Here is a 23,822-nt window from a genome sequence, read left to right on the forward strand (position 1 = left end):
GGCAAGCGTTTAACCGCTAAGCTATCTCTCCAGCCCTGGGTTGAATTTTAATTGAAGACATGCTGGGAAAAGGCTTAAGGGAAAGAAAATGTATGGATTCACTGGTTACCTTTCCTGGCACCCCACACTCTTTCCTTCTGTGATTGTATTTCTTGTTTTTTTTCCCCCCTAGTAGAATGTTATTGCCACAAGAACAATTACTATCTGTTTGGTATACTTGTGGGTCCCCAGCAGCTAAGCCTGCTACAATTGTTGGTATAGGGAGGGAAAGTAAGTAATTTCAGTGCTTTAAACAAAAACAAAGCCTTATTTATTTTCTAATGGGGGGAGCAGATAGAGACACACGCACACACAGGATGAGTGGATGAGTGCATGCGAGTATGAGCGTGCTAAGGCCTCCAGCCACTGCACGTGAGCTCCAGACGCATGCGCCACCTTGAGTGCGTGCGTGCGTGCGTGCGTGGATACTGCGGAATAGAACCGGGCTCCTTAGGTCTTGTGGGCAAGCACCTTAACCTCCAAGACATCTCTCCAGCCCACTATTATTGCATATTTTTTTTTTCTTTGAGAGATGGTCTCAACCACTCTAGGCTGGCCTCGTAATTGCTATGTACCTATGGTTGGGCTTCAACTGCATCCTCTTACCTCCATCTTCAAAGTGCTGGGAGTTTAAGTCAGCAGAGGAGCAAAGATCAGATTCCCAAGTTACATATTAACTGGAGACGAGAAAGCAGCCCAAGGAGACGCAGCTCTAATTCCAGAACATTCTCAGAACTGTAGGGCATTTAGGGAGGCGCAGGTGGTGGGTATGTGAGACGGGAAACCTGGATATTTGTAATGCAGTTGAAAACAGTGCAGAGAACACTAAGGGTAGTTCAGAAAACAAGGGTATCTTGCTGTTTTGTATGTAGTTCAGAATGTTCACCTGGTGCTCGCATTCAGAAGAGGCACAGCCCAGCAAAAAGATGAAAAGAGGAGACGCATTCATTCTCATTTATTGTTTGTGCTTTTTCATTTGTAACAGTTCAGTTTTTGTCAGAGCACTTGGACAGCACAGGTGAGGCAGTGTTAGGTTTGGGGTGCAGTGAGGCGCCTGTTGGCCTGTTGGGCTTTATTCTTTTTCCTGTATTCCAGGCTTTTGTTCTTGTGGGTCTTTTCCACTAATTTTAAAAAAATATTTTTATTTATGTGGAGAGAAAAATAGAAGGAGGGAGGGAGGGGGAGAGTGAGGGGGGGATGAGAATGAGATTGGACATGCCAGTGTCTCTTGCCATTGGAAATTAACTCCAGATGTATGCACTACTTTGTGCATCTGGGAAATTGAACCTGGACTGTTAGTCTTTGCAAGCAAGCAGTCTTAACTGATGAGCCCTCTCCCCAGCTCTGCACTAAATCTAATACTTACAAGGTAATTGTATTTATATTACATAAAAAATATAGTTAGTGTATTTAAATGGTCTCATTAATTTGAGAGTGCATGCACACATCAGGGCCTCTTGTCATTGCGAAACAGCTCCAGACACATGTGCCCTGTTGTGCATCTGGCTTTATGTGGGTACTGGGGAGTTGAACCCTGGGTCGGCCAGCTTTGCAAGGCATGCTCCTTTAAGCACTGAGCCATCTCCCTAGGCCAATCAATCCCTATCCATTTGGTTAGAATTCTCACTGACACAAAATAAGGGTTTGTAAGGGTTGTATTGCATCATTTTAATGGATACAACATTTCCCTTCATGAAGGATAACTCCCTCATTCCAGAAGAATATGAAGGAAAACAGGTGGCTATTTGCCTTCTATATTAAGTAGGTAGTAAATGATATATCAACACAAGAGTTTAGTGTGGTAGATTCAGTTTTGTTTATTGATGGTTAAATTTCAATTTCTGATATTTTTTTATTAAAATAAATGTTCAAATAATGAAACAAGTCGGGCATGGTGTCACACAAAAAAAGAAAATGAAGCAAGATTGTTTTTCTGAGGTAGGGTCTCACTGTGGCCCAGGCTGACCTGGAATTCACTACATAGCCTCAGGGTGGCCTTGAACTCACAATGAGCCTCCTACCTCTGCCTCCTGATCCTCCTACCTCTGCATCCTGAGTCCTGGGATTAAAGGTGTGCACCACCACGCCTGGCTGCAGCAAGATTTTTTCTTTTTCTTTTTTTGTTTTTTTTGAGGTAGGGTCTCCCTCTAGCCCAGGCTGACCTGGAATTCACTATGGAGTCCTAGGGTGGCCTCGAACTCACAGCAGTCCTTCTACCTCTGCCTCCTGAGTAGTGCTGGGATTAAAGGCATGCGCCACCACACCCACCTTTGAAGCAAGATTTTTTAAAACTTCTTTTTCTTTTTATTGACAGCTTCCATACTTACAATAAACCATGATAATTCCCTCCCCTCCCCCACTTTCCCCTTTACAGATTTACACTCCATCATATCCCCTCCCTTTCTCTATTAGTCTCTCTCTTTTATTTTAACGTCATCATCTTGTCCTCCTATTATGAGGGTCTTGTGAAGGTATTGCTAGGCACTGCGAGGTCATGGACATCAAGGCCAATTTCTGTCTGGTCAATTGCATTGTAAGCAGTCCTACCCTTCCTTGGGCTCTTACATTCTTTCTGACACCATTTCTGCAATGGACCCTGAGCCTTGGAAAGTGTGAAGCAAGATTTTTAAAATAAGACTTTAGCATCCCTAAAATCCTCCACGTTGCAAAGTGGTTATAGATTGCTGGTGCTCAAGCGCAGGATGCGCGCAGGCTGATCTGGGGTTATGACTGGTTGCACAGCCCCACAAGGAAGTTACTTTCTGTACGATTGTGTGTTTTCCTAGAGCGAGTGAGCTTAAGTACCCCATCGCCAAGTCTTGTTCTGGATATTTTCAAAAGTCAAATTTCCTTAGGGTGAAGGATTACCACTAGTGAAAAAAGAATGTTTTTAAACAGGCACTGTCCGATAGTCCTGAAGCACACGTGCCTTCGTGCCCTCTACAGTGGAACATCAGCTCATGACCAGTGAGCGGGGAGGATGCAAGTCCTCTTGAGCCCGCTCTGTCCGTTCTTTTTCTCTCAGGACGTATTTGGCTGTTGAGGCAGATACGGCGCAGGGCAGCATGAGGCCAGGCTCCTCACTCGTCCAGCACGACACAGCCTAGTTCTGCCAAGCTCGGCTTGTATCCACGACCGGAGCATGCATATTTCACTGAGAAACACTGGTGCCCACCCTGAGCACCATTGAAAAATCAGGATGTTAACTTATAGTTGGCAATTAAAACTTTCTTCCAAGCTGGGTGTGGTGGCACTTGGGAGGCTGAGGTAGGAGAATTGCTATCAGTTCAAATCCTTCTTGGGGCTACAGAGTGAGTTCCAGGTCAGCATAGGCTATAGTGAGACCTTACCTAGAAGGGTAAAAAAACAAAACCCAACTTTCTTGCATTCATGATTTTACACAAATCCTTGAATCACTACCCAGGACCAGTACCATCTCATACAAAGGCATAAGAACAAAAAAAACTGGGAAGCTTATGATCTGCCAGAAGCAGAGCTCTTTGAGAGAATAATGTGCCTGTCAAGGATCTAGGTACAGTGTCCTTGTCTTGTCACGCTGAAGATTTCCCTGTGCTGTGCTCTTAGATTTGGAACCCCTGCCTGAGCCTTCTTAGAAGTTTGTCCTTTACCAGGAAAAGCCTTTCCAGTTCTCTCTTCCTCTTTCCTGAGGTTCGATCACCTAGAGGTGCTCGTCAAACCCAGCCAGCCTTTATAACCCTGCAAAGTGGCCCACACCCTCCTTCCCTCCCAGGGGAGTTCTAGACCATGTGAGTGGCATGTCCCTGCTTCCCAGGATGGACGGGGCTCTCCAACTGCTGCGGAGTCTTGGTAATGGGGACCTGAGGGCTTCCCATGTGGGAGAGATTTAGAGGCTGCTGGGATGCAGGGCAGAGGGAGGCGAAGTCTGTCAGTGTGCACATTGTCAGACCGAGGCTGTAACACATGCATCCCACAGCCCTTATCAGGGTAGGTGAAAATGTTAGCTTTCAGCTCAAAAACATGATTAGGAAGCTGGAATATTTTCAGAAATTGACAGTTTTAGTATAGCACTTGATTAAAAATATGTGTAACATATTTGACTAAAATATATGTAGCATATTTTAAAAGTCTGCTTCTGATGCTTTTTCTTCCCTTTCTATAACTGTCCCCACCCACTCCCCAGATGCTGATATGGTTAAGCCATCCATCCATCTTTCCCCTGCTCACCTTCATGGACGGGCCTGCGGGAGACTGGCTCTGAGTAGGGTCTGGCATTTCTGTAGCATCGTAACTCATTTCTGACCAGTGGGGCGGGGCGGGGGGGGGGTTGGTAGATTTTTAACTGTGTGTATGGAATATTCGCTTTGCTTTTTCCTCTTGAGAAATAAAATATTTGTGTGTGAATACTGTTGGTGGTTGAGACCTTGGCATACCATCCAAGATGGGGAAAACAGATGTGGAATTATTTTTGTCTTTTGTCCTAGAAAAATGGCAGCAATGAAACTTTCTATATTTAAAACCTGCTTCCTTCAGAGAGTGCATCCTTTTCTTTACCGCGCGGCAGTGGAGCTTGTGTCCTCAGTGACCTGCGCGGCTGGGCCTGCGTGCTGACGGCTGCACTCCACTCTGCAGGCTGCTGCTGTTGACTGAGTCCTGGAATTATGAGAAACTTGAGGCGCCCTTGGGGTGTTGTGTGGGCCACACAGCCCACCTCAGCCCAGCAGGCCCTTCCAGGTGTAACTAGAGCAGATCTTGCATGGGGAGTGAGCTGACGTAGCGTCAAGCCCAAGGTTACAACTGAGCTGTTAGGGGGTGGGCGGTGGTGGTGTTTGGCTTTTTTTTTTTTTTTTTTTTAAGCAGAAATTAGAGATAGCCCAGGATAATTTAATGAGAGCAGACTGCGTGAACATGCGACCATACTGATACACCTTTTTGTGGCTGTACTTACTCACATGTCTAAAGGTTAAAATATCATTGTTCATCGTCTGCCAACTTAGTGGTGGAGAATAAAAACTATTGTGGATGACTTTCTAGTATGTTAATTTATACACATGTCAATAAATTTGACTATGATTTTGCATTCTGAGAAATTTACAAAAAAGGATATTACTTTAAATTGAAGATATCTTACATGCAGTTGTTTTGCCTGCCTTAAAGGGTGAATCCTGGAGCCGTGGGGTGAAGCGCACTGTGCTGTGTCCCTCGCTGGCTCCTGCAGACAGCAGTCGACGACTGATCTGACACTTGATATGATCTTGTTCACATGATGAGTTGTTGGCTAAAACTGAGGTGTTTATTTCCATGTTTTTCATATATTTTTTATTTGAGAGAGAGAAAGGGAGAGAATGGACACGCCAGTGCCTCTTGCGGCTGCAAATGAACTCCAGACACACAAGTCACTCCGTGTATCTGGCTTTACTGAGGAATCAAGCCTGGCCATGAGGTTTTTACATGCAAGTGCATTTAGTCTCTGAGCCATCTCTCCAGCCCAAAATCGTTGATTTTTCTATTGAGAAGCTTTAGTTGTCGAGTGAAACCCATCTGCTCACGTGACTTTCCCTGTGGGCCCGATGATGAATGTCACTGAATGCAGCACAGCTGGTTTGGTAGTCTTCATTCACATCTGCCTGTGGCTTCTGTTGCCCCTGTGCCATTACAGTCCTGTGCCCTCATCAGGAGAGGACATGGCTGATGGTGATACAGTGATACTCTTCAGTCCTGTGGGATTTATGACGGCCTTTTATCCTTGTCACCTCCTCTCAGCATGTGACTGTTGTGAGTTCCTTGACATCATTAGGAAGGAGAGCAGGAATGGGAGGACAAATTTTGTTCTAATTCAGAGAAGTCCAGTTTGTATTTTTCTTATCCAGGAGATGATTTGTTACTTTAGAATTACTTTTGTGTCCTGTATAGGAGTTTTCAAAAACCCAATTTAAAAAAAGTTAACAAAGGTTGCCCTTTATAGTGAAAAGTACCCCAAGACATTTTACACTGGGAGCAAACTGAATTTTATCTATGTTTCTGGAATTCCTCTCCAGTAAGTCTCAGACATACAAGGTCTTGGAGCTATGGGCAGGAATACATGAGGGGCTAATGGCTGACTAGTAACCACTCCCAGGCTTCCCTGGGCACCTATGGATTTGAATGAAGTCATCATCCTAGAGGATTGTATTTCCTTTGGGCATTAATTAGTGAGCCTGGAAATAGTGTTTTTGCTTTTACATGATTTAATGGTAAAATACACATGTAGGAATTTTATTGGCAATCTTATTGTGTGCTGTGGATATCTTTCTTACACTTTCAGAAGTGTGTGGTCATGTCTCTGGGCCGTGAGTGCCTGGATGGCAGGAAACCTCTCAGTGAAGTTCTGGGGCTTCATTAGGACCTGTGGGTGGAGAGGCTGCTCAAAATAAACATACTGTTCTTGGTGTCAGGCTGGTGCACTTGCTCGGGAAACTGGTCCTGACAGGAGAAGGGGCTCAGACTCCGAGAATACCCTTTACATGAGCATGCTTTTTGAGACCCTGCTCCCTTGAGTTCCGGGAAAGGGCTGTTGGTACATTCTGCCACCCTGTGGTCATCCACAGAGCTGCTGCACTGCTTCCAGAGGGTTGGTCTCCCCACTCCCCTCTGTTCTTCTCTGGAGTGCGTACTGGAGCCTAGGGCACTTCTGCAGAAATGCCACCTGTCTGTGGTAGAAAGGGGTGGAGTGGAGACACTGTTTCAGGTGCTTACTCTCCCATGGAGGAGATGAGTACAGCCCTCAAGCAAGGGAAACGTGGGGTAGGCAAGGCGTGAGCTGTTACTGCCAATGGTAAGTGGGGGTGTGGAGAAGCATTTTTCACCAGGGAGAAAGTAGTGTGTTTTAGGGACTTTGTTTAGCTGGGCGAAAAGATTACTGGCCAGTGTGTGGAGAGGGCGAAGCACCCTCAGCTGTTTGAGCTGTGCTGGGCGGTGGTGTGGGAAGCTTGCAAGCAGGTGGTTCAGCTGTGATGTCCTTTGGGTAGAGCCAGCAGACCGCCCTCACTGCAGTCGTGTGGACCCGTTTGACCTCGGGGCCGCAGTGCTGTGCAAATTGCTGTAGGCACCATGTGGGAGACACCAAAACAAGACCTGTGTCCATCTGTCAGTGGACACACTTACTTCAACCCAACGCATTTTACAACTGCTGTTTGTGCAGTGGGAATGTTGTAGAAGAAACCATGTTCCACCCGTGAGCTTATGTTCTAATATCCTCTACAGGCTAAATGTTCAAGAGTGCTAATAGGCCTTCAAAGACACTTCCAATAGCTGCAACTTTTAATTTTAAGCATTGAGAAGATTAGAGTATAAATAAGGATTTTTTTTTAGACATAAGAGGACTGTGGGTTTATATGGAAGCGAATGGAATGCGTATAGAAGATTTTTTGACAATGTTGACAATGTTTATACGTGTACATGATGTATTTTGGCTGTGTTCATTCCCCCATTACCCTCTTTTGTCCCCTTTCCTCTCCTATTGAACCATTGCTTCCTAATTAGTCCCACTTCCACACAGAGATGCTTATTGAAAAGACGTTTTTTTGGTGCTAGGGATGGAACTCATGGCCTCCCACATTTCACTTCGCTAATTCCTCTCAAGCTGTGGAAGGTCAGCTGAGGTCAGAAAGGAAGTATCTGTCCTGCACTTGAGCCAGCCTTACCTAGGCTCCGCTGATCTTTTCTAGAGGGAAATTGACTGTTCGAAAATTTCTCTCTTTCTCTCTTCCTCATTCTTAAATATATGAGATTTCAAATTAGTGTCATTTGGAAAGTATATTAACATGTGGTAAGTTTGATATCGGTTATATTTCTCTTTAAGGCTGATATAAAGACCAGGGTGTAGGGTTGGCAGTGTGAGTGCTTAGCAGGTAAAAGGCTTTGAGTTCAGTGTCCAGCACCAAAATGATATTTAGTTATAACAAAATATGTATTTATTAAACAGATAGCTTAGAGTTCCTTTGTAAGTTTTGTGAAGAACTCATTTGACTTTTTTTTTAAATTTTTTGTTTTTTTTTCAAGGTAGGGTCTGTCTCTAGCTCAGGCTGACCTGGAATTCACTCTGCAGTATCAGGGTGGCCTTGAACTCACAGCGATATTCCTACCTCTGCCTCCCAAGTGCTGGGATTAAAGGCGTGCACCACCATTTCTGGCTTCATTTGACTTTTGAGGGGATAAAAAACCCACAGACTGAAAGAATGTGTTGTCAACATGCAGATATATATAAATATTTAAGAACTACTTTAAATGTTGGATTAGGATTGTACTTGCATTCAGACCTCATAGGTAACAAACTCACTAGTTTCTGAGGCTCTATATGAGCCATGCATTGTTAAGTTACTATAATTTTACCTACAGAGTCTAGCCCTTCATATTTCTTACCTTACTTTGCAAGTAAAGTGTCAGTCATATTTCCAGGGCCACACACTTAGCTGACGAGTGATGGGGAGTAGGATTTGAACTCTGCTTGTGGGGATAGCTCTTGTGTGTGTTTCATGATGAGAATATTTAGGTCTTGTACACGAAACTTGGAAACTTACCGCCCTTAGCAGACACAGAGGTCCTGCTGGCGTCCATCCCCCTCCCCGCGCCTGGCTGCAGACGGGATTGGGAGCTCTGGAAATGCTGCTCGTACCTTCTTTAGGAACATTGCAGGTGGCCCAGCTCCCTAATTTGTCACTTGTGAGCTTTCACTCATAAGGATAAACTGCCTTTTGTCTTTTCTCTCCTGCGGGGGACGATGTGGCCACTAGCTCAGCTCCTGGCTTGTGGCCGCTGTCTGTGTGGGCTGGTCCACACACCTTCCTCACCCCCACACGTGCGCTCACTGTCACGCTTCTGCCTCAGTTTCCTGGGTGATTGAGTCCTTAAGCCAACTTACCTCCAAATCCGTTTATATGCAGTTATGTAACTAAAACCTGTTTAAGGGAAAAACATCACATTTTTCGAGATGTAAGTAAAATGAGTCCCTGGTCCATTTTTTTTTTACTCCCTATTTGAAACATGGTTCCTGAAGACTAGAAGGAGGAGGTGGGAAGATATTCTCTTTCCTTAGTACCCCAAAGATCGTATTCAGACGTGCCGTGTGTCGTTAGTGGTCCCCGGATGCTGGCAGACAGAAGAAATGCGAAGCTAGCTGTAGGCAGTGGAGGCGGCATGGGTGTAGAGTGAGTCCCTGGGGGCTTGGGAGGAGCTGGATAGGCAGTGTGCGTGCACACACCCAGATTACTAGCCCCTGGTCCCAAGACTGCCTCTGGTTGAAAAAGAGAACCTATTTTCCATGGGAAAATTTCGTTTAATTGGCCTGCCAATCTCTTTGTCTGCTGGGCTACAGTGGTCTTATTTAATCTGCTTTGAAATGGCATCTATTTTTGTGAAAAGGATGTCCTTCCTAGGGTAGAAGGAAAGACTTATTGTTCTAAGATTCTGCTTCCTGGTTCCAGCACCACGTTCCTGTTGATGCCCAGCCCAGAGAATTTTGTGGTCGAGTGTGGGGAGATAGCTCACATTCTTCGAGGGCTTTAAGATAGTACTGTCACGGGGTCTTCTGCGTCCTGGGAAGCTCACTTGGGAAGCTTGCACCACACAGAGTAGTGGCGGAAGATGGAAACTGAAATGCCTCAGGCAATGACCTCCTTTAGGTTTTGTCTTCCAAGGTAAAAGTTTGTTGACACAAGTTCAGTTGAAGAATCCCTGTAAAGAAAAGAAAGGTTAAAATTGTAGTCTGAACGTTCCATCAGGCCATACATTCTGTTGTTCACTTAAGTGGATAGTGGAAAGGGATTCATTTCTGTTTCCTTCTTTGCCTAGAATGTCTAGTCTATTATGTTTCAGTCTTGAACAAGACATTGAGAGTCTTCTGAAAATATCAAAGACTAGATGAATAAAATGAAAGGCCATCATGTATCTGAACGATAACTAGAGGTGACAATTTAAATTTCCAATACTGACAGATTTCAAGTTGGAATGATTTAAAATTATAAGCTAGGGCTTTTCTTAACAAGGCATACTCTTGCCTTAAGTTCTAGAATATGCTTTGGGTGCAATTCCTAGTTTCCCTAAAAAGATTTTAATTCCTTATCTAATCATTCTCTGAATTACTCTCATTTGTGTCCTTAATATGTAAAATTCATTTGCATGTGGATTTGTGATTGTTGTTCAATGCTTTCCTAAGGGTACAAAAGTTTTTACTAAGTAGGACTGACTTTAGCCAAAGAATTATAAGTTGCACACTGAAAGGTACGAAAAAAGTCAATAAATTGACGACCAAAGTCAATGGAAAGACCATCCAGGAGACTTAATGACATTAGGATGGCCACAGCAGTCTTCATTAAAATTCCAGTTCTCAGGGTTGGGGAGATGGCTCCCCTAAGTTTGGATATCCCTGTAGTTGCAGGCTGAGACGGGATCCCCAGAGCAAGGTGGCGAGCTAGACTAGCTAAGTTGGTGAGCTGTAGGTTCGAGTGCCAGACTGTGTTTCAGTGTATAAGATGGAGACGAGCTGAGGAAGACATCTGATGCCTAGCCTCTGGCCATCACCCCTCCACCCTACATGTATATGAAGACATTCTAGCTCACTGTCTTGTAGGAATTGACCAAAAAAAGCCAAAAAAAAAAAAAAAAAACCCAAACAACAAAAAAACAAAACCCTGCTGTCCAAAACTAGACGGAAGCTAGGTGGGAGGCTGTGGTAGGAGGATCCATGAGCTTGAGGCCAGCCTGGACTAGAGAGAGTACGTTTCAGGTCAGCCTGGCCCGAGTGGGACCCTGCCTCAAAACAAAACAGAAACCAGCTTGGAAATGTGAGGGGCCCAGAAGATCCAAGAGTCTTGAAAAATAGAATAAGGTTGGAACACCCCTGCATCCCAATTTAGAGCTGAGTGGTCAAGGCTCTGTGGAACTGGTCATGTGTAGGTGGAATAAAATTGAGAGTCCACAGTGAAACTCCTATACTGCTTGTCAGTTGAGGGTTTTTAAAATGAAGTATATTAATGGAGAAAGAATGGTCTTTTCAGCAAGTGGCGCTAGGATTGGAAATGTGCATAGAAGAGCACGAGTGGACCCCTCCACACTGAGTACAAAAGGTTCTTCAGAGCGGGTCCTGGACACACATGTAAGAGGTTGGGGGATGGCTCGGTCGGCACAGCACTTGCCACGTTCATGAGCTCAGACGCCGGCCCCATCCCAGGCCCATGCTGGGCGTGTGGTGCACATCTGCAGGGTCACTAGCTGGGAGGCAGAGAGAAGCAGGCTCCCAGGGGCTGTGGGGGTTTTCACATTGAAACCACCACGCAGCACTTGTACCACACAAAGCAGTGTTCCCATGAGAAGTATGCCTGTGCATTATCACCCCGTAAAGCTGGTACTCAAAACGGAGAGGCTTAATTTACAAAGGTCTGAAAATATCTTTGTCTTTGATTCTGACCAAGAGGTAGAGGAGAAAATACCATCTTATGTTCTTAACTATGTGTAATCCTAGTTATTGATTAGACTCCTACTAATTCTTTGCTGCCTTAACATATATGAATGCCAACAGGATTTTCCTTTTTTTTTTTTGAAGTAAGGTCTCACTGTAGCCCAGGCTGACCTGAAATTCACTGTCATCTCAGGGTGGCCTTGAACTCATGGTGATCCTCCTGGAGTGCTGGGGTTAAAGGCGTGTGCCACCACGCCCTGCAGGATTTTCCATTTTTAAAACCTATTCTGACCTTTTGTGAAAGACTTGGAACCATTCTTTTGTATTCACTACAGTGTGATCTAGAAAACTGAGGCTTTCTACCATTTTTACAAAAATATTTTAATTATTTGTTTATTTGGGAGAAAGAATTGCATGCCACTGCAAACGAACTCCAGACGCATGTGTCCTCTTGTGCATCTGGCTTGTGTGGGTCCTGGAGAATCAAACTGGGATCCTTTAGCTTTGCAGGTGAATACCTAAACCGCTAAGCCATCTCTCCAGCCCCTTTCTTCCTTTTTTAAAAGCATAAGTTTGTAAATAGAAGACATTTTATTTTGGTAAGAATTGAGAATTGTTAAATTTATGCTCAATTAAAAAATATTTACTGAGGAGGGGGAAAGAGAGAGAATGGGCACACCAGGGCCTCCAGCCACTGCAAATGAACTCAAGATGCATGTGCCCCATTGTGTATCTGGCTTTCATAGGTCCTGGGGAATCAAACCTGGGCCCTTTGACTGTGTACACAAGCGCCTTAACTGCTAAGACGTCTCTCTAGCCCTATGCTCAATTTTTAAGGTTGATTATGAAATAATACTATTTTAAAAATAACTTAATCACCATCATGTTGGCACATGTCAATGCTTTGAAATGAAAACTGTATTATTTTGATGTAAAGTGGTAGAATGTGAAAGTGTGGCAAATAATGTGAAAAGTTTATTTTGATAAAGTTGAAGTAAGCCTATTTTCTGTCTTATGTTCATAATCTAAAGGCTAATGGACAGAATTTTCACATCAGTTTTTCTTTTAAAATGTTTTATTTTAAAATATATTTTGTTATTTATTTGAAAGCGGGCGGGGCGGGGAGGGAAGCAGATAGAGAGATTGGGTGCGGCAAGGCCTCTGCAAATGAACTTACGCATGCTCCACCTTGTGCATCTGGCTTTACATGGGGATGAGGGAATTGAACTTGGGTCCTCTGGCTTTGCAGGCAGGCACCTTAACTGCTAAGCCATCTCTGCAGCTCTAAAATGTTTATTTTTAATGTCTTAAAGAATGTGAATTTTAAAAATCCACCCATAGTTTCATTTGTAAGCTGTTTTCCTGTAGAGAGGTTTTCCTTTTAGGCAAGTCTAATAATTACTCTCCTTTTCTTTTAACAGGACCTGGAAATAGTCTATTCCTATCTTCATGGCATGGAAGCATTATCAAATCTGCGGGAGCATCAGCTTAGGTGTGTATGTATATTATTTTAATCATGTAATAATGATGGAATGATGCAATTTTATATGCCCATTTATTATCATGAAGAAGTAGACTTAAAGAAAATCCATGCATACTATGCTTCCTCGAGCCCTAGACTTGGCTTGATAAAGTTCTGCAGGGTTGATTGAATTCAGTTGTATTCACAGTACACTTTTAGACAATTTTGTGCTAGTAATTAATATTCTTCTACTCTTAGTCCAGTGCCTGTCTCCCCTTCCTGAAAGTAGTAAACCACATTTGGGTTTAATAAACCAAAAGGGACATTATTTGCTATTCCTGGTCTTAAAAATGTAAGAGTAAAGGAACACAGGCATGCATACATATACATGATATGTACATAAAAGACACATGTGTGCATGCTTGTATGTGCTCAGATACATTGGAAACTAGAAGGATTTTACTCTTCAGATGCTAGGTCAGTGTTTCTCCATGATCAGGTCTCTGTGAATATACTTGCTTTGTTAAGTAGTTAATTTCTTTCTGGATAGACACCTGTTCCTAGAATACCTTCTCCTCAGATCAATATCATTTCTGTGTGCTGGGATTCAGCAGCTTCCTCTATGGTCACCTGAGTTAAATAATAAAGAATGGAGCTGATCTGGCGTTAACTGTAACTGGAAGTAAAGGACTATGGGAAGCTGAGTGCGTACGAGTGCCAAGTAGGGCGGAATAGGAGAGACTCGTCTCCGCGCTTCTGGCTGGTTGTGGCGCCAGCAGTTTCTAATTATACACTCGATGCTTCTCCTAGATCGTCCCCTCCTCTTTACACACTAACTAGCTGGGGAGTGTGTCTATTTCATATTTGGTTGTTAATTGAAAAAGTATCAGGAGGATTGAGTGCTTCTAAAATTAAATATTTAATGAAAGTCATTTAAATTAAAGTCAATCTGTAGATTAAGTGCTTAAAAATTCAGCCAGGTTTTATGAGAAAGGGCAAAACCACTGGGGGTTGAGAAGATAGCTCAAATTAAAGCAAGAGTAATTTTTAAAGTGTGTAATTTCTATTTGATGTTTTGTGATAACAATTTTTCCTAAGGAAAAAAAAAGATAGTATAATCGCTTAATTGAATGCACACATTCTTCAAATACAAGTGCATTTAATTAATATGCAGATCCAAATGGCAAGTCCCCATTGGGCTGATAGCTGTCTATATGCCTGATATTTCCAAAGATAGGTCTTCTGTACTGTTTTTAGTATATCTGGTTATATGATTACTTACATGAGAGAATTCTGTGCAATAAATAACTGTTAGTAGAGAAAATTTCAACTAGTTCTGCCCACGCATCCCCCAGCTGTAGACTCTCTGACAAGTCAGAGGTGAGTGATCAACTCGAAGTGACAGCTTTAGCTGACGTAGGCCCCAGAGCCCACATTACAGCCTGTGCAGGTGTGCCGATTGGCCTGCGCTTGTGAGGGTGGGCCTCTCAGGGGTGCTGTCTGCACCTGTGGGAAAGTCGCATCTATGTAAAGGAGCTTCAGGCAAGACTTAGAACATGATGTCAGTAGTGATCGAATGACAGCACAAGCAAGGTGCGTGAAACCAATGGCTTGGGCATCAAAATGCTTCCATTTGTGGGAAAATACATGCACTTCCTTTAGATAAACAAGTGTATTTTACCTGAGAGAATAGAGAAGAGCCACCTTAATTCTTTGCATCTCAGGGACTGTAAGCTTTTCCAGCACAACTGCAGCATTTCCTAATGCTTTGTCTCTTTAATCCATGTAAACTAGGAGGAGCGTATTTGACAAAACGAAAACTACTTAGCAGCAGAGCTTAACACACATGAAACTGAGCAGTTGCATGAAGACATGTAGTGTAGCTGGGCGTGGCGGCACACGCCTTTAGTTCCAGCACTTGGGAGGCAGAGGTAGGAGGATCGACGTGAGTTTGAGGCCACCCTGAGAATACAGAGTGAATCAGGTCAGCCTGGGCTAGAGTGTGACCCTCTCTGGGAAAAAAAGAGATTCCCCCTCTTTTTTAGTAGTAATGAAAACCCCATTACTAGGCAAAACTATGCCCCTGAATTTATGTCCTCCACCCTGTTTAGTTTGAAAACAAAAAAGTCTTACTGAGATATATTATTTTTTAGTAGCATTATGGGTGACTATAGTAATTAGCTAATACATTTTATTAGGATCTTAGGGTACTGCTGGCTAACTTGACTCTGCAGTTATGGGTGGCGTGCCTGCTCTGGGCTGGCTGTTGGTGTAGGCTGTGCAGGCATGGACGTGCCTCCTGCCGTCGTCGACTCGCTGCTGCCGCTGGGGCCCTCAGAATGGTTGTCGGTGGACCGCTGCTGTCCAGGCCAACATTGTCACACGTTGATTTGATACTAACACGTTGGATAACAATGGGATATTAGTTTGTTTGGCTTTTTTTTTTCTTAAGGTAGGATATCATTCTAGCCCAGGCTGACCCAGCACTCACTCTGTAGTCCTAGGCTGGCCTCGAACTCAGTGACCTTCCTACCTCTGCCTCAGAAGTGCTGAGATTAAAGGTGTGCACCACCATGCCTGGCTCATTTGGTTTCTTAAAGATGGATACCTGGCTGCTCTGAATTTAGACTCCAAAGTTTGTGGCATTTGAGTGGGATCAGCTATGCACAGACTAACCATCGTCTCCGTCATGAGAACGGGCTTAGAGCAGCAGGCGGAGCCATGGTACAGTGGGAACAGTGAGGAGTGAGCGAGCATCTACAGCAGAACCTGTGCCGAGTGACAGGAGGTTTGATTTTCTCCTAAGGGTCGGGGAGATTCAGAGCAGAAGCATTGGCTGATACTTGTGGTTCTGCTAGAAGATGCTCTGGGCTAATGAGCACTCATCCTAGGTTCCAGCAGAGGTGATGGTGAATTTAGTCACTTCTGTAGGATGGGTGGCAGAGACGGGTGTGAAGAAGAAACAGCAGGTGAGGAGGATGATGGCTTCCATGATACTGGCCCAAACACTCAGGTGCTCTTTTTGGCCAAGTAGATGTGGGGAAGAAGTTCAGGCTCAGCTTTGAACAGTTGAAACATGGAGTGGCTGTCATATGCCACATTCAAGGAGCCATATCAGGGAGGCTTTTCGATGTGTGGGTGACTTGATGGGAATTGAGGTCTGGGGTATGGTTTTGGGGGCCATCATCAATAGATTAAATCTGAGATCATAACCTGGTTGTGTGGAATAGGACAAAGGACAGGCCACTGAGGCTGATGGTGTTCAGCAGTTAGTAAGGCATGGGATGGGTAGCGAGAGTCCAGAATGTTCCTAGAGGGTCGGGCCAGAGCCTGGGCCTTGGCCCCTAACAAGCTGGGCTGGGCCACCTGTTCTCCACAGGCCAGAGTAACAGACAAATACTAGTGAGTAGCAGAGAAAGTACACTCTTCCACATTGGGAGGAGGAGTCCTGGGGACCGTTGTTTGAATAGTCTGCTAGCCCAAGAGAGAGGCACTGAATGTCTCTTTCGACTGTCTTCTCCTGCCAGGAGGGCGCCACAGAGGAAAAGCCTGTGACCAGTGAGTTAGTGAGAAAGCACGAGGCCCAGGTCTGAAGACGGTCCTGTGAGGCATATGGGCACCCCATGCTCCTGAGAAGGAAGGGACAGGCAAGACTTCTAAGAATGGAGGCGGAGATTACTTTTACAGCCTTTTCTTGGAGTTTCAGGTGGCCAGCGATAGAATAGAGGGAGGTCAGAAAATGGCCATGGGAATGCATGGACAGGTGAGGAAGCGCTCCTGAAACAGGGAAGGCAGGATATGTAGCCAGAGCGCTTGGGGGGAAACAGCAACAGGCTGGGGAAGATGTGTTTGTGGAAGTGATTCAGAAGTGGGGAGGTGGATGCTGTGTAAAAGGAGATGGAGGTAGGCTTACAGGAACACAAGGTCTTAATGCTGAGAAGGAATGGGGTCTGGGGTGAAAGTGAAGGGGCTAGGATAAGACAGGAAGTAAGGAAGAGCTTGTTACTTTAGATATGTTGCTTGTGACTAGCACCCATTATCATAAAGAATTGCAATTTGACTAAAAGACCTTTAATAAAATAAAGGAACAGTCTGGAGAGATGGCTTAGTGTGCCTAAGGCACTTGCCTGTGAAGCCTAAGGAACCAGGTTTGATTTTCCTGTACCCATGTAAGCCAGATGCACAAGGTAATACATGCGTCTGGAGTTCATTTGTACTGGCTGGAGGCTCTGGTGTGCCCATTCTCTGTCTGTTTGTCTCTCTCTCATATAAATAAAACTTCAAAATAAGAATATTTTGCTTAGTATTTATTGATGTATTTGCTTCTTATTTACAAACAGTGAGACAATAAAGCTTAAAGAAACCTGGGCTGGGGACCAGAAGACAAACTGTTAGCATGCATGTACCAACTGGCTGTACCGTGAAGGCGTAATTGTGTCTCTGTAGCCTCCATTTTCTCCTCTGTAAACCAAAGGAGTCTGCCATGAGGACTACTGAGTTGTGTTTTTCATCTTGTCTATTTGCAGTTCGTAGAAAGTACAGAGTTGGTGTATGAGGTTTGGTAAAATCACATCCTTCTCGTGTTGAAATTGTTGAAATGTTATGTACATTGACTTTTGTACTTTGTGGGAAGGATCTACTGATACTGTGAGCATAGTGAAAAGACTGTTGCTTAAAGGAAACTTGTGATGGTTCCTTGTGAAATGAACCAACCTTTGTAAGTGTAAATGTTTAAAAAGTTAAATATACAGAGAAGAGATGAAAAAAGAATCACACTTCTTCAACCTATTAAAGAAACATACGTAGTTAATGATGAGTAGAGGGAAGTTTGATCCTCCTTCCCGGAGGTCAGTGGTCGTGGGGTGTGCTGACCAGCTCCCAGCTGCGGAGAGGCCACCAGTTCCCGGGTTCACTGCGCTGGAGTTGACTGACAACTGCAGTCCCAGCCACAGCAAGGCTAGCGGATAGTGAGTTAGATCACAAGTAGCTGGCTTATTCTAGCTGCGTCGGATTTGTCTTCAGCTCATCACAAGGAAATTAGAAACATTGCTGACAGCAGGCGGCAGCAGAGTCTGGGTCGGACTCTTCGCATCGTACCCAGTGGTTTTGTGTAGTCATAGTGTGCTGAGACGCTGTGCTGGACACAGAGCAGAGCAAGGGGGTGGAGGGCTGGATCAGGTGCTGCCGTCTCTGCAGGTAACAAGTGCGGGGAGCAGCAAGCAAGGCCTTGGAGAGAGCTGCTGATTGAGTCCAGCAGACAGGAAAGACATGAGTGGCTTGGTCGCAGTGCCACACTGGTCGGGAAGTTGTTACCCTGTTGTTTGAAAGGTAGAGGTGCTGTTGACGATGAACCCAGAGCCAGCCTTTCCTCTGTGTTTTCCTAAGAAGTTGTTCTCTGAGTGCATTTCTGTGTGTTTTAGAAAAGCTAATTGGGATTGATATAAGATGCTGCTTGGCGATGCTTTTCTTGCCGTAATTGTGAAAATGTAAACATCATTCATGTTTTCATAACTTCATAATTTTTTCCTTAGGGGCAAATCAGCTGAAATAACAAACTCTCAAAGTCCTGAAGCCTCCACTGAGTCATTTATTCTCAAAATACCGAGTTAATAGAAGCCTACTTTTGCCTGCAACTCCATACCATTAAGTGATGTGACTGTTGAGCAGTGAATGACGTTATCAGTTTGTAAACTACTAGCTTTCCCTTCCCACTTTGGGTTCCTCCTCATTCTCTAGTTATTTACCCGAGGGGACATGATCTGTCTACGTGGCATTTCACAGGATGGAGTGTCCTCTAAAGAAAACATGGTGTACGTGCGCCGGCTGTTTGAAGCTTGCTGTCTAGCCCGACGTCACCACATCTTGTTCTGCTTCACTTTGTTATCTGTGGTGCCGGAGGTCATCTCAGGATGGTCCGTGCCATGTGAAGTCATCTGCCTATGCAGGCTCCCTGGCTCGTTCGGGTTTAAAACTATTCCTGTGTGTTCTAATGACAGATGTTGAGCTCATGACTTTATCTCTTTTGCAGGTTAATGTGTGAAACCGTGAGATATGAAAGACATGAAGCGAACGAAGTCTTATACTAGTAAGTATTGCTTTCTGTTTGCTCGTGCATCATGCAGTGCCCAGCTTGTCTTAGTGGGACGTGAGTGTGAACAGTTGGCCCAGGGAGTTGTTTTCCATGGCTTAGAAATGGGACCAGAGTAGCAGGGAATGACGTAACGTGGAAATTTCCCGTCCTTTCCCGATAGGCTCACAGTAGTAGCTTTCTCCTCACAGGTGGCATGGAGATAGCTTTTCACGTGATGGAGTATTGTGACATTCTTGTCATTATGAGATAGGAAGCCATGCAGTCTTTCCAAGGAAACTAACATACGCCCATAAGCACTAGGTTAGACATAAAGACAGTCCAGGTATCATATTTGGGTTTTGAACAGGAAAACGAGCTGCTCATATCTCTCAACTAAAGTCCCCCCCTCCTTTTTTTTGAGGTAGGGTCTCACTTTAGCCAAGGCTGATTTGGAACACACTATGTAGTCCCAGGCTGACCTTGAACTCAAAACAGTCCTCCTCCCCTGATTACTGAGTACACCACCACACTTGGCTTAAAGTTTCTTTTAAAAATTGTGTAGTGGCCTGGAGAGAGGGCCCAGTGGTTAAGGCACTTGCCTTCAAAACCTAACAGCCCAAGATCTGTTCCCCAGTACCCATGTAAAGCCAGATATGCAAAGTGGTGCATGCTTCTGGATTTCATTTGCAGGGCCTCCCTTCTCCTCCCCTCCCCTCCCCCCTTTAATTTATTTGAAAGTGGAGGGGGGAGAGAAAGAAAGAGCAGAGAAGAGATACAGATACAGACAGAGAGAGAATGGGCACACCAGGGCCTCTATCTACTGCAAATGAACTCCAGATACCTGTGCCCTTATGCATCTGGCTTATGTGGTACATGGGGAATTGAATCTGGGTCCTTTGGCTTCCCAGACAAATGCCTTAACCGCTAAGCCATCTCTCCAGCCCCTAAGTAACATTTTATTGTGGAATATCATAAAGGTTTATAGCATTAGAGACAGTTGGCCCTTGGGTTCTCAATACCGTTTCATCTTTGCCTTGTCCCTGTATGATTTGGAAACAAATCGCAGACATAGCAGTGGCACAGAGCTGTCATCCTGATACTGGGGCTGCTGAGCAGGAGGATTGTACATTTTTCAAAACAAATTTTTTGATTACTTTTATTTATTTGAGAGCGACAGTGAGAGAAAGAGGCAGATAGAGAATGGGCACACCAGGGCCTCCAGTAACTGCAAATGAACTCCAGATGCATGTGTCCCCATCTCTCCAGCCCGAGAATTGTGATTTTGAGACCAACTTGGGCTACATTGGACCTTGCCCCTCAAAATACCCAAATAAATAAAATGGTAAAGATATAAATGCTGTAACTGCATTACTTATATCTAACCTTCAAAAAGTACTTTTTTATTCTTAAGAAGAAAAAAAGACATTTTAAGTATACATTGTAAGCTTGAAGGTTAAGAAAAGGAAAGAGGCACACAGGAAGAGTGTGAAACATACCCTTGGTGTTAATGCATCTGAGAAAGATTGCCTCAAAAGTAACATTTTAATGCCACGAATATCATATCAAATTTGTTTCAAAACTTTGCTTCATTTTTACTTATTTGAATTAAGATATGATAAATAAGTTCCATCCATTGTGATCATTGACATCTTTGTTAGATCTCTTAATATGTAGCTTAGTGGCTGGGTTTCCAGCATTAAAAGTGCTGTGACCAAATGCCTGCCAGCCTTGCTGGTGCCCTCACAGGCTGTGACCAGGGCTGTGGCCCCCTGGGAACAGGAAGGGTGCATCAGGGCAAGTAGAAGGTGGGGAGTCAGTCAGGAGGCAGCTGTGGTAGTCTGGTGCAGGGTTGAGCTTCAGCTGAGTCACAGTGAGGGGTGGGGAGGCAGGCGTGGTTTCAGAAGGCACCCCTGGGCTGCTTCTCGGGCTGTAGCTTGGGGAACCAGTAGTTGGGAGGAAACTTGCAAGGACCATTGCAAGCTTCAAAGAGCAAAACACCAAATCTGAGTAGTAAAGAACTATGACACAGTTGATCGTGAGAAAACTGACCACAGAGGCAAAGTGCCCTAACTTGAAGAAACGAAGGCGAGCCTGTGAATGCTTATTTCTCGTCAGAGCCATCAGCGGGTGGGGGTGTGGGTGTCAGTGTCAGGTGGGAGCCTCTCGTGATGGTGACAACCACTAGTGACAGTGAGTCAGGCAGTGCGGTGGCAGGCAGCACACGAGCTTTCTGTCACCTTGTCCTCCCGACACGTGGTTTGGCAGTGTAGAGGACAGGGAGCTGGTGGCAAGCGCTTACCAGGCACCTCCGAGCCCTGCCCTGCCCTGGGTGTTTTGGAAAGCACTGCATGTGCAGTAGCTTGCTCGTTGCAGATGTCCCCCAGCAGCTGTTCCCATCATCTCAGAACCTGAGAACCTGAGGCTTTGAGAAGACTGGGATTGGCCCGGTGGCTGCCTGGAGCCCAGATGCTGTGAGTCTGCCACTTCAGCTCTGCTCCCAGTCTCCAGCCAGCATCCTCCAGCCCTTCTCACGCCATGACACCTCAAATACAGTTTGTGTGTGTGTGTATGTTGGCTTTTTAGTTTTAACCTGCCCAAGGGGCGATGGTAATGACCAAACCCATCGACCTGGCACCAGCGTCATTTTCAACTGCTTGCTCAAGGTGGGTTCCTGTGACCTTCGTGCCGTTGGCCAGCACTGGCCAAATCTCCTGGTGAGGCCCAAACCTGCCTGTTACTGCACTTACCTTCTCCCTGCTGGGGCAGAACACCCACCAAAGGTAGCTGACGGGAGAAGAGGGTTCATCTCCGCTCAGTTTCAAGGGACGTGTCCTCAGGGCAGCACACCATGGCAGGCATGTTACCTGGAGGAGTAGCTGGCCAATGAACACTCCGTGAAGCTGAGCGGATGAACCGCCAGGTCTGGGTCCACCCCAGTGGCACACCTCCTCCAGCAAGGCGCCACCAGCTGGGCATGGAGTATGAGGCTAATCACAAACACATGGGGCTTTGGGGAGGTCATTTCACATTCATGCCACCACGCTTGGGCAGTCTTAAATGGAACACATTTGGCCTGGTGGTGGCAGTTGCTTACATCAGTCTGGTTAGAGTTAGGTGACGGTGCTAGCAAGCAGTGCAAAGTCCATGGTTGTGCAGGAGACCCTGGTCTCACATGAACAAAGATTCACAGGGACTGTCGAGATGCATGTTCCCTGCTCAGATAGTGGAGTACCTTCAGTGAGTCGTTTTCCCTGGTGGTCCTTGGGTACGAATCTTCTGTCCATGTGGGATTGTGCGAAGCTGCATGAGCGTTAAAGACGAGCTGTATTTGCAGTCTGTGTACATCTCTGGTAAGTGACTAGTACCCTCTTTGGGGACCTGCTGTTGCTAGCCTGTGGAGAAGTCACTTTTCGTCCTTCCCCGGTCTTAGTGCCAAGGTCACAGTGTAGTCCGCATAGTTAAGACTTTCACCTTGGATTTGTGAGCAAGAAGTAAGGAGTCATTTGGTTATTAAGCTTGTGTTCAGGTGACTTCCAAGTCTGACTTCAGTCATGTCGCCCTGTAAGTGTGCTGTTCTTTTGATCTCTGTGCCTTACTTTTCTCATCCATAAAGCGAAGCCATTGTTGGGAGCTCAGTGTGTTAGTGACCACTTTGTCCTCTGGTCGCTGTCACTCACCTCCTGTCCCTCCGTGCTTTCAGGCACGGCAGGCTTTCGTTGGCGCTGCAGTGGCGCTCTCGCCCTCACGGAGTTGGAAGCATTACTTTCTAGCTCAGACAGTCCCAGTCTTCTGTGTCTGTACTTGCCTGTCTCCTTCCTGCCCCCAGGAGGAAGAGAGGTCCTTTTCCCAGCAGAGTGTCTATGACCATTTGTCTGCATTCCTGGCCTCTCCTCCCCACCCCTTTCCCAGACCAGCAGGGTGCTGCAAGGCCCCCCACCATTGAGAAATCTGTCCTTCGATCCTCTTCTCCAATAATTGAAACACCACCCCCCCACCTTATGGTGGTGGCCACACTTTTATTTTACATTTAATGTCTGGTTTATAAATTACAAGTGCCCCATCTGTTACTTGGATTACTTTACCCCTCCGTATTAGTCAAGTGCAGGTTGCTGGGGCAGAATACCCGAAAATTCAGTTTAATGGAGGGATAGTTCATTTCAGTTTACCTTGCTGTGGTGATGCTTCTCCCCCAGGGCTGGGACTAGAGTATTTTCCATTGGCTTTCCAAGTGAAGTAGCTGGGGAGTGGCCCAGAGGCTACAAGCACTTGCTTATGAAGCCTACAACCTGGTTCAGTTCCCAAGCCACCCACATAAAGCCATATGCAAAGTGGTGCAAATGCCTAGCAATTTGTAGTGATCAGAAGCCCTGGTGCATACACACACACACACACACACACACACACGTGCAAATAAAGAAAGAAAGTGAATTTCTTAAAAATTTAGAACTTTTAGGAAATAGGATCAAATTATGTGTTACCTATTGTTTTAATAAGATATATTTACATTATATAAATGTCAGTATGTTTGTGTAGTTACACATGAACTGTATTTTATAATCAAATACTGCTATCCTGAAGGTGGAAAGTGCAAATAAATCCTAATCCTTCTAGCTCTTGATAAAATTGCTGCAGCAATGTGAGAAATACTATATTCCTGAGTAAAAACGGTATATACACTTATTTTATTCCTCTGTCATAGGTAGGATAGTTACGCATGTAGGGCATTCTTTAAGTTAGCGTCCTGTGTTTCCTTACACCGGAGCACAGTTTGTCTCTGCGTTTATAGCTTAGAGTCTCACCAGAGCAGCAAGAGAAGTGCAGGGATCAACCTCGTAATA

The 23,822-nt window shown here is 45.0% G+C and overlaps 1 protein-coding gene across 4 annotated transcripts in view; it reads left to right on the forward strand.

The window, feature by feature from the left end:
• The window catches only part of Rapgef2 (Rap guanine nucleotide exchange factor 2), a 241,677-nt gene that overhangs the window by 64,802 nt on the left and 153,053 nt on the right, over positions 1-23,822 (forward strand). For all 4 annotated transcript variants that reach the window (XM_045131898.1, XM_045131902.1, XM_045131901.1 and 1 more), the window contains exons 2-3: positions 12,874-12,944; positions 18,943-18,999. In XM_045131898.1, the coding sequence (XP_044987833.1) occupies positions 12,874-12,944; positions 18,943-18,999 (128 nt within the window). The remainder of the gene's footprint in view (positions 1-12,873; positions 12,945-18,942; positions 19,000-23,822) is intronic.

This window comes from Jaculus jaculus, chromosome 12 (genome assembly GCF_020740685.1).
Source record: "Jaculus jaculus isolate mJacJac1 chromosome 12, mJacJac1.mat.Y.cur, whole genome shotgun sequence".
In the NCBI taxonomy this organism is placed as follows: Eukaryota; Metazoa; Chordata; class Mammalia; order Rodentia; family Dipodidae; genus Jaculus; species Jaculus jaculus.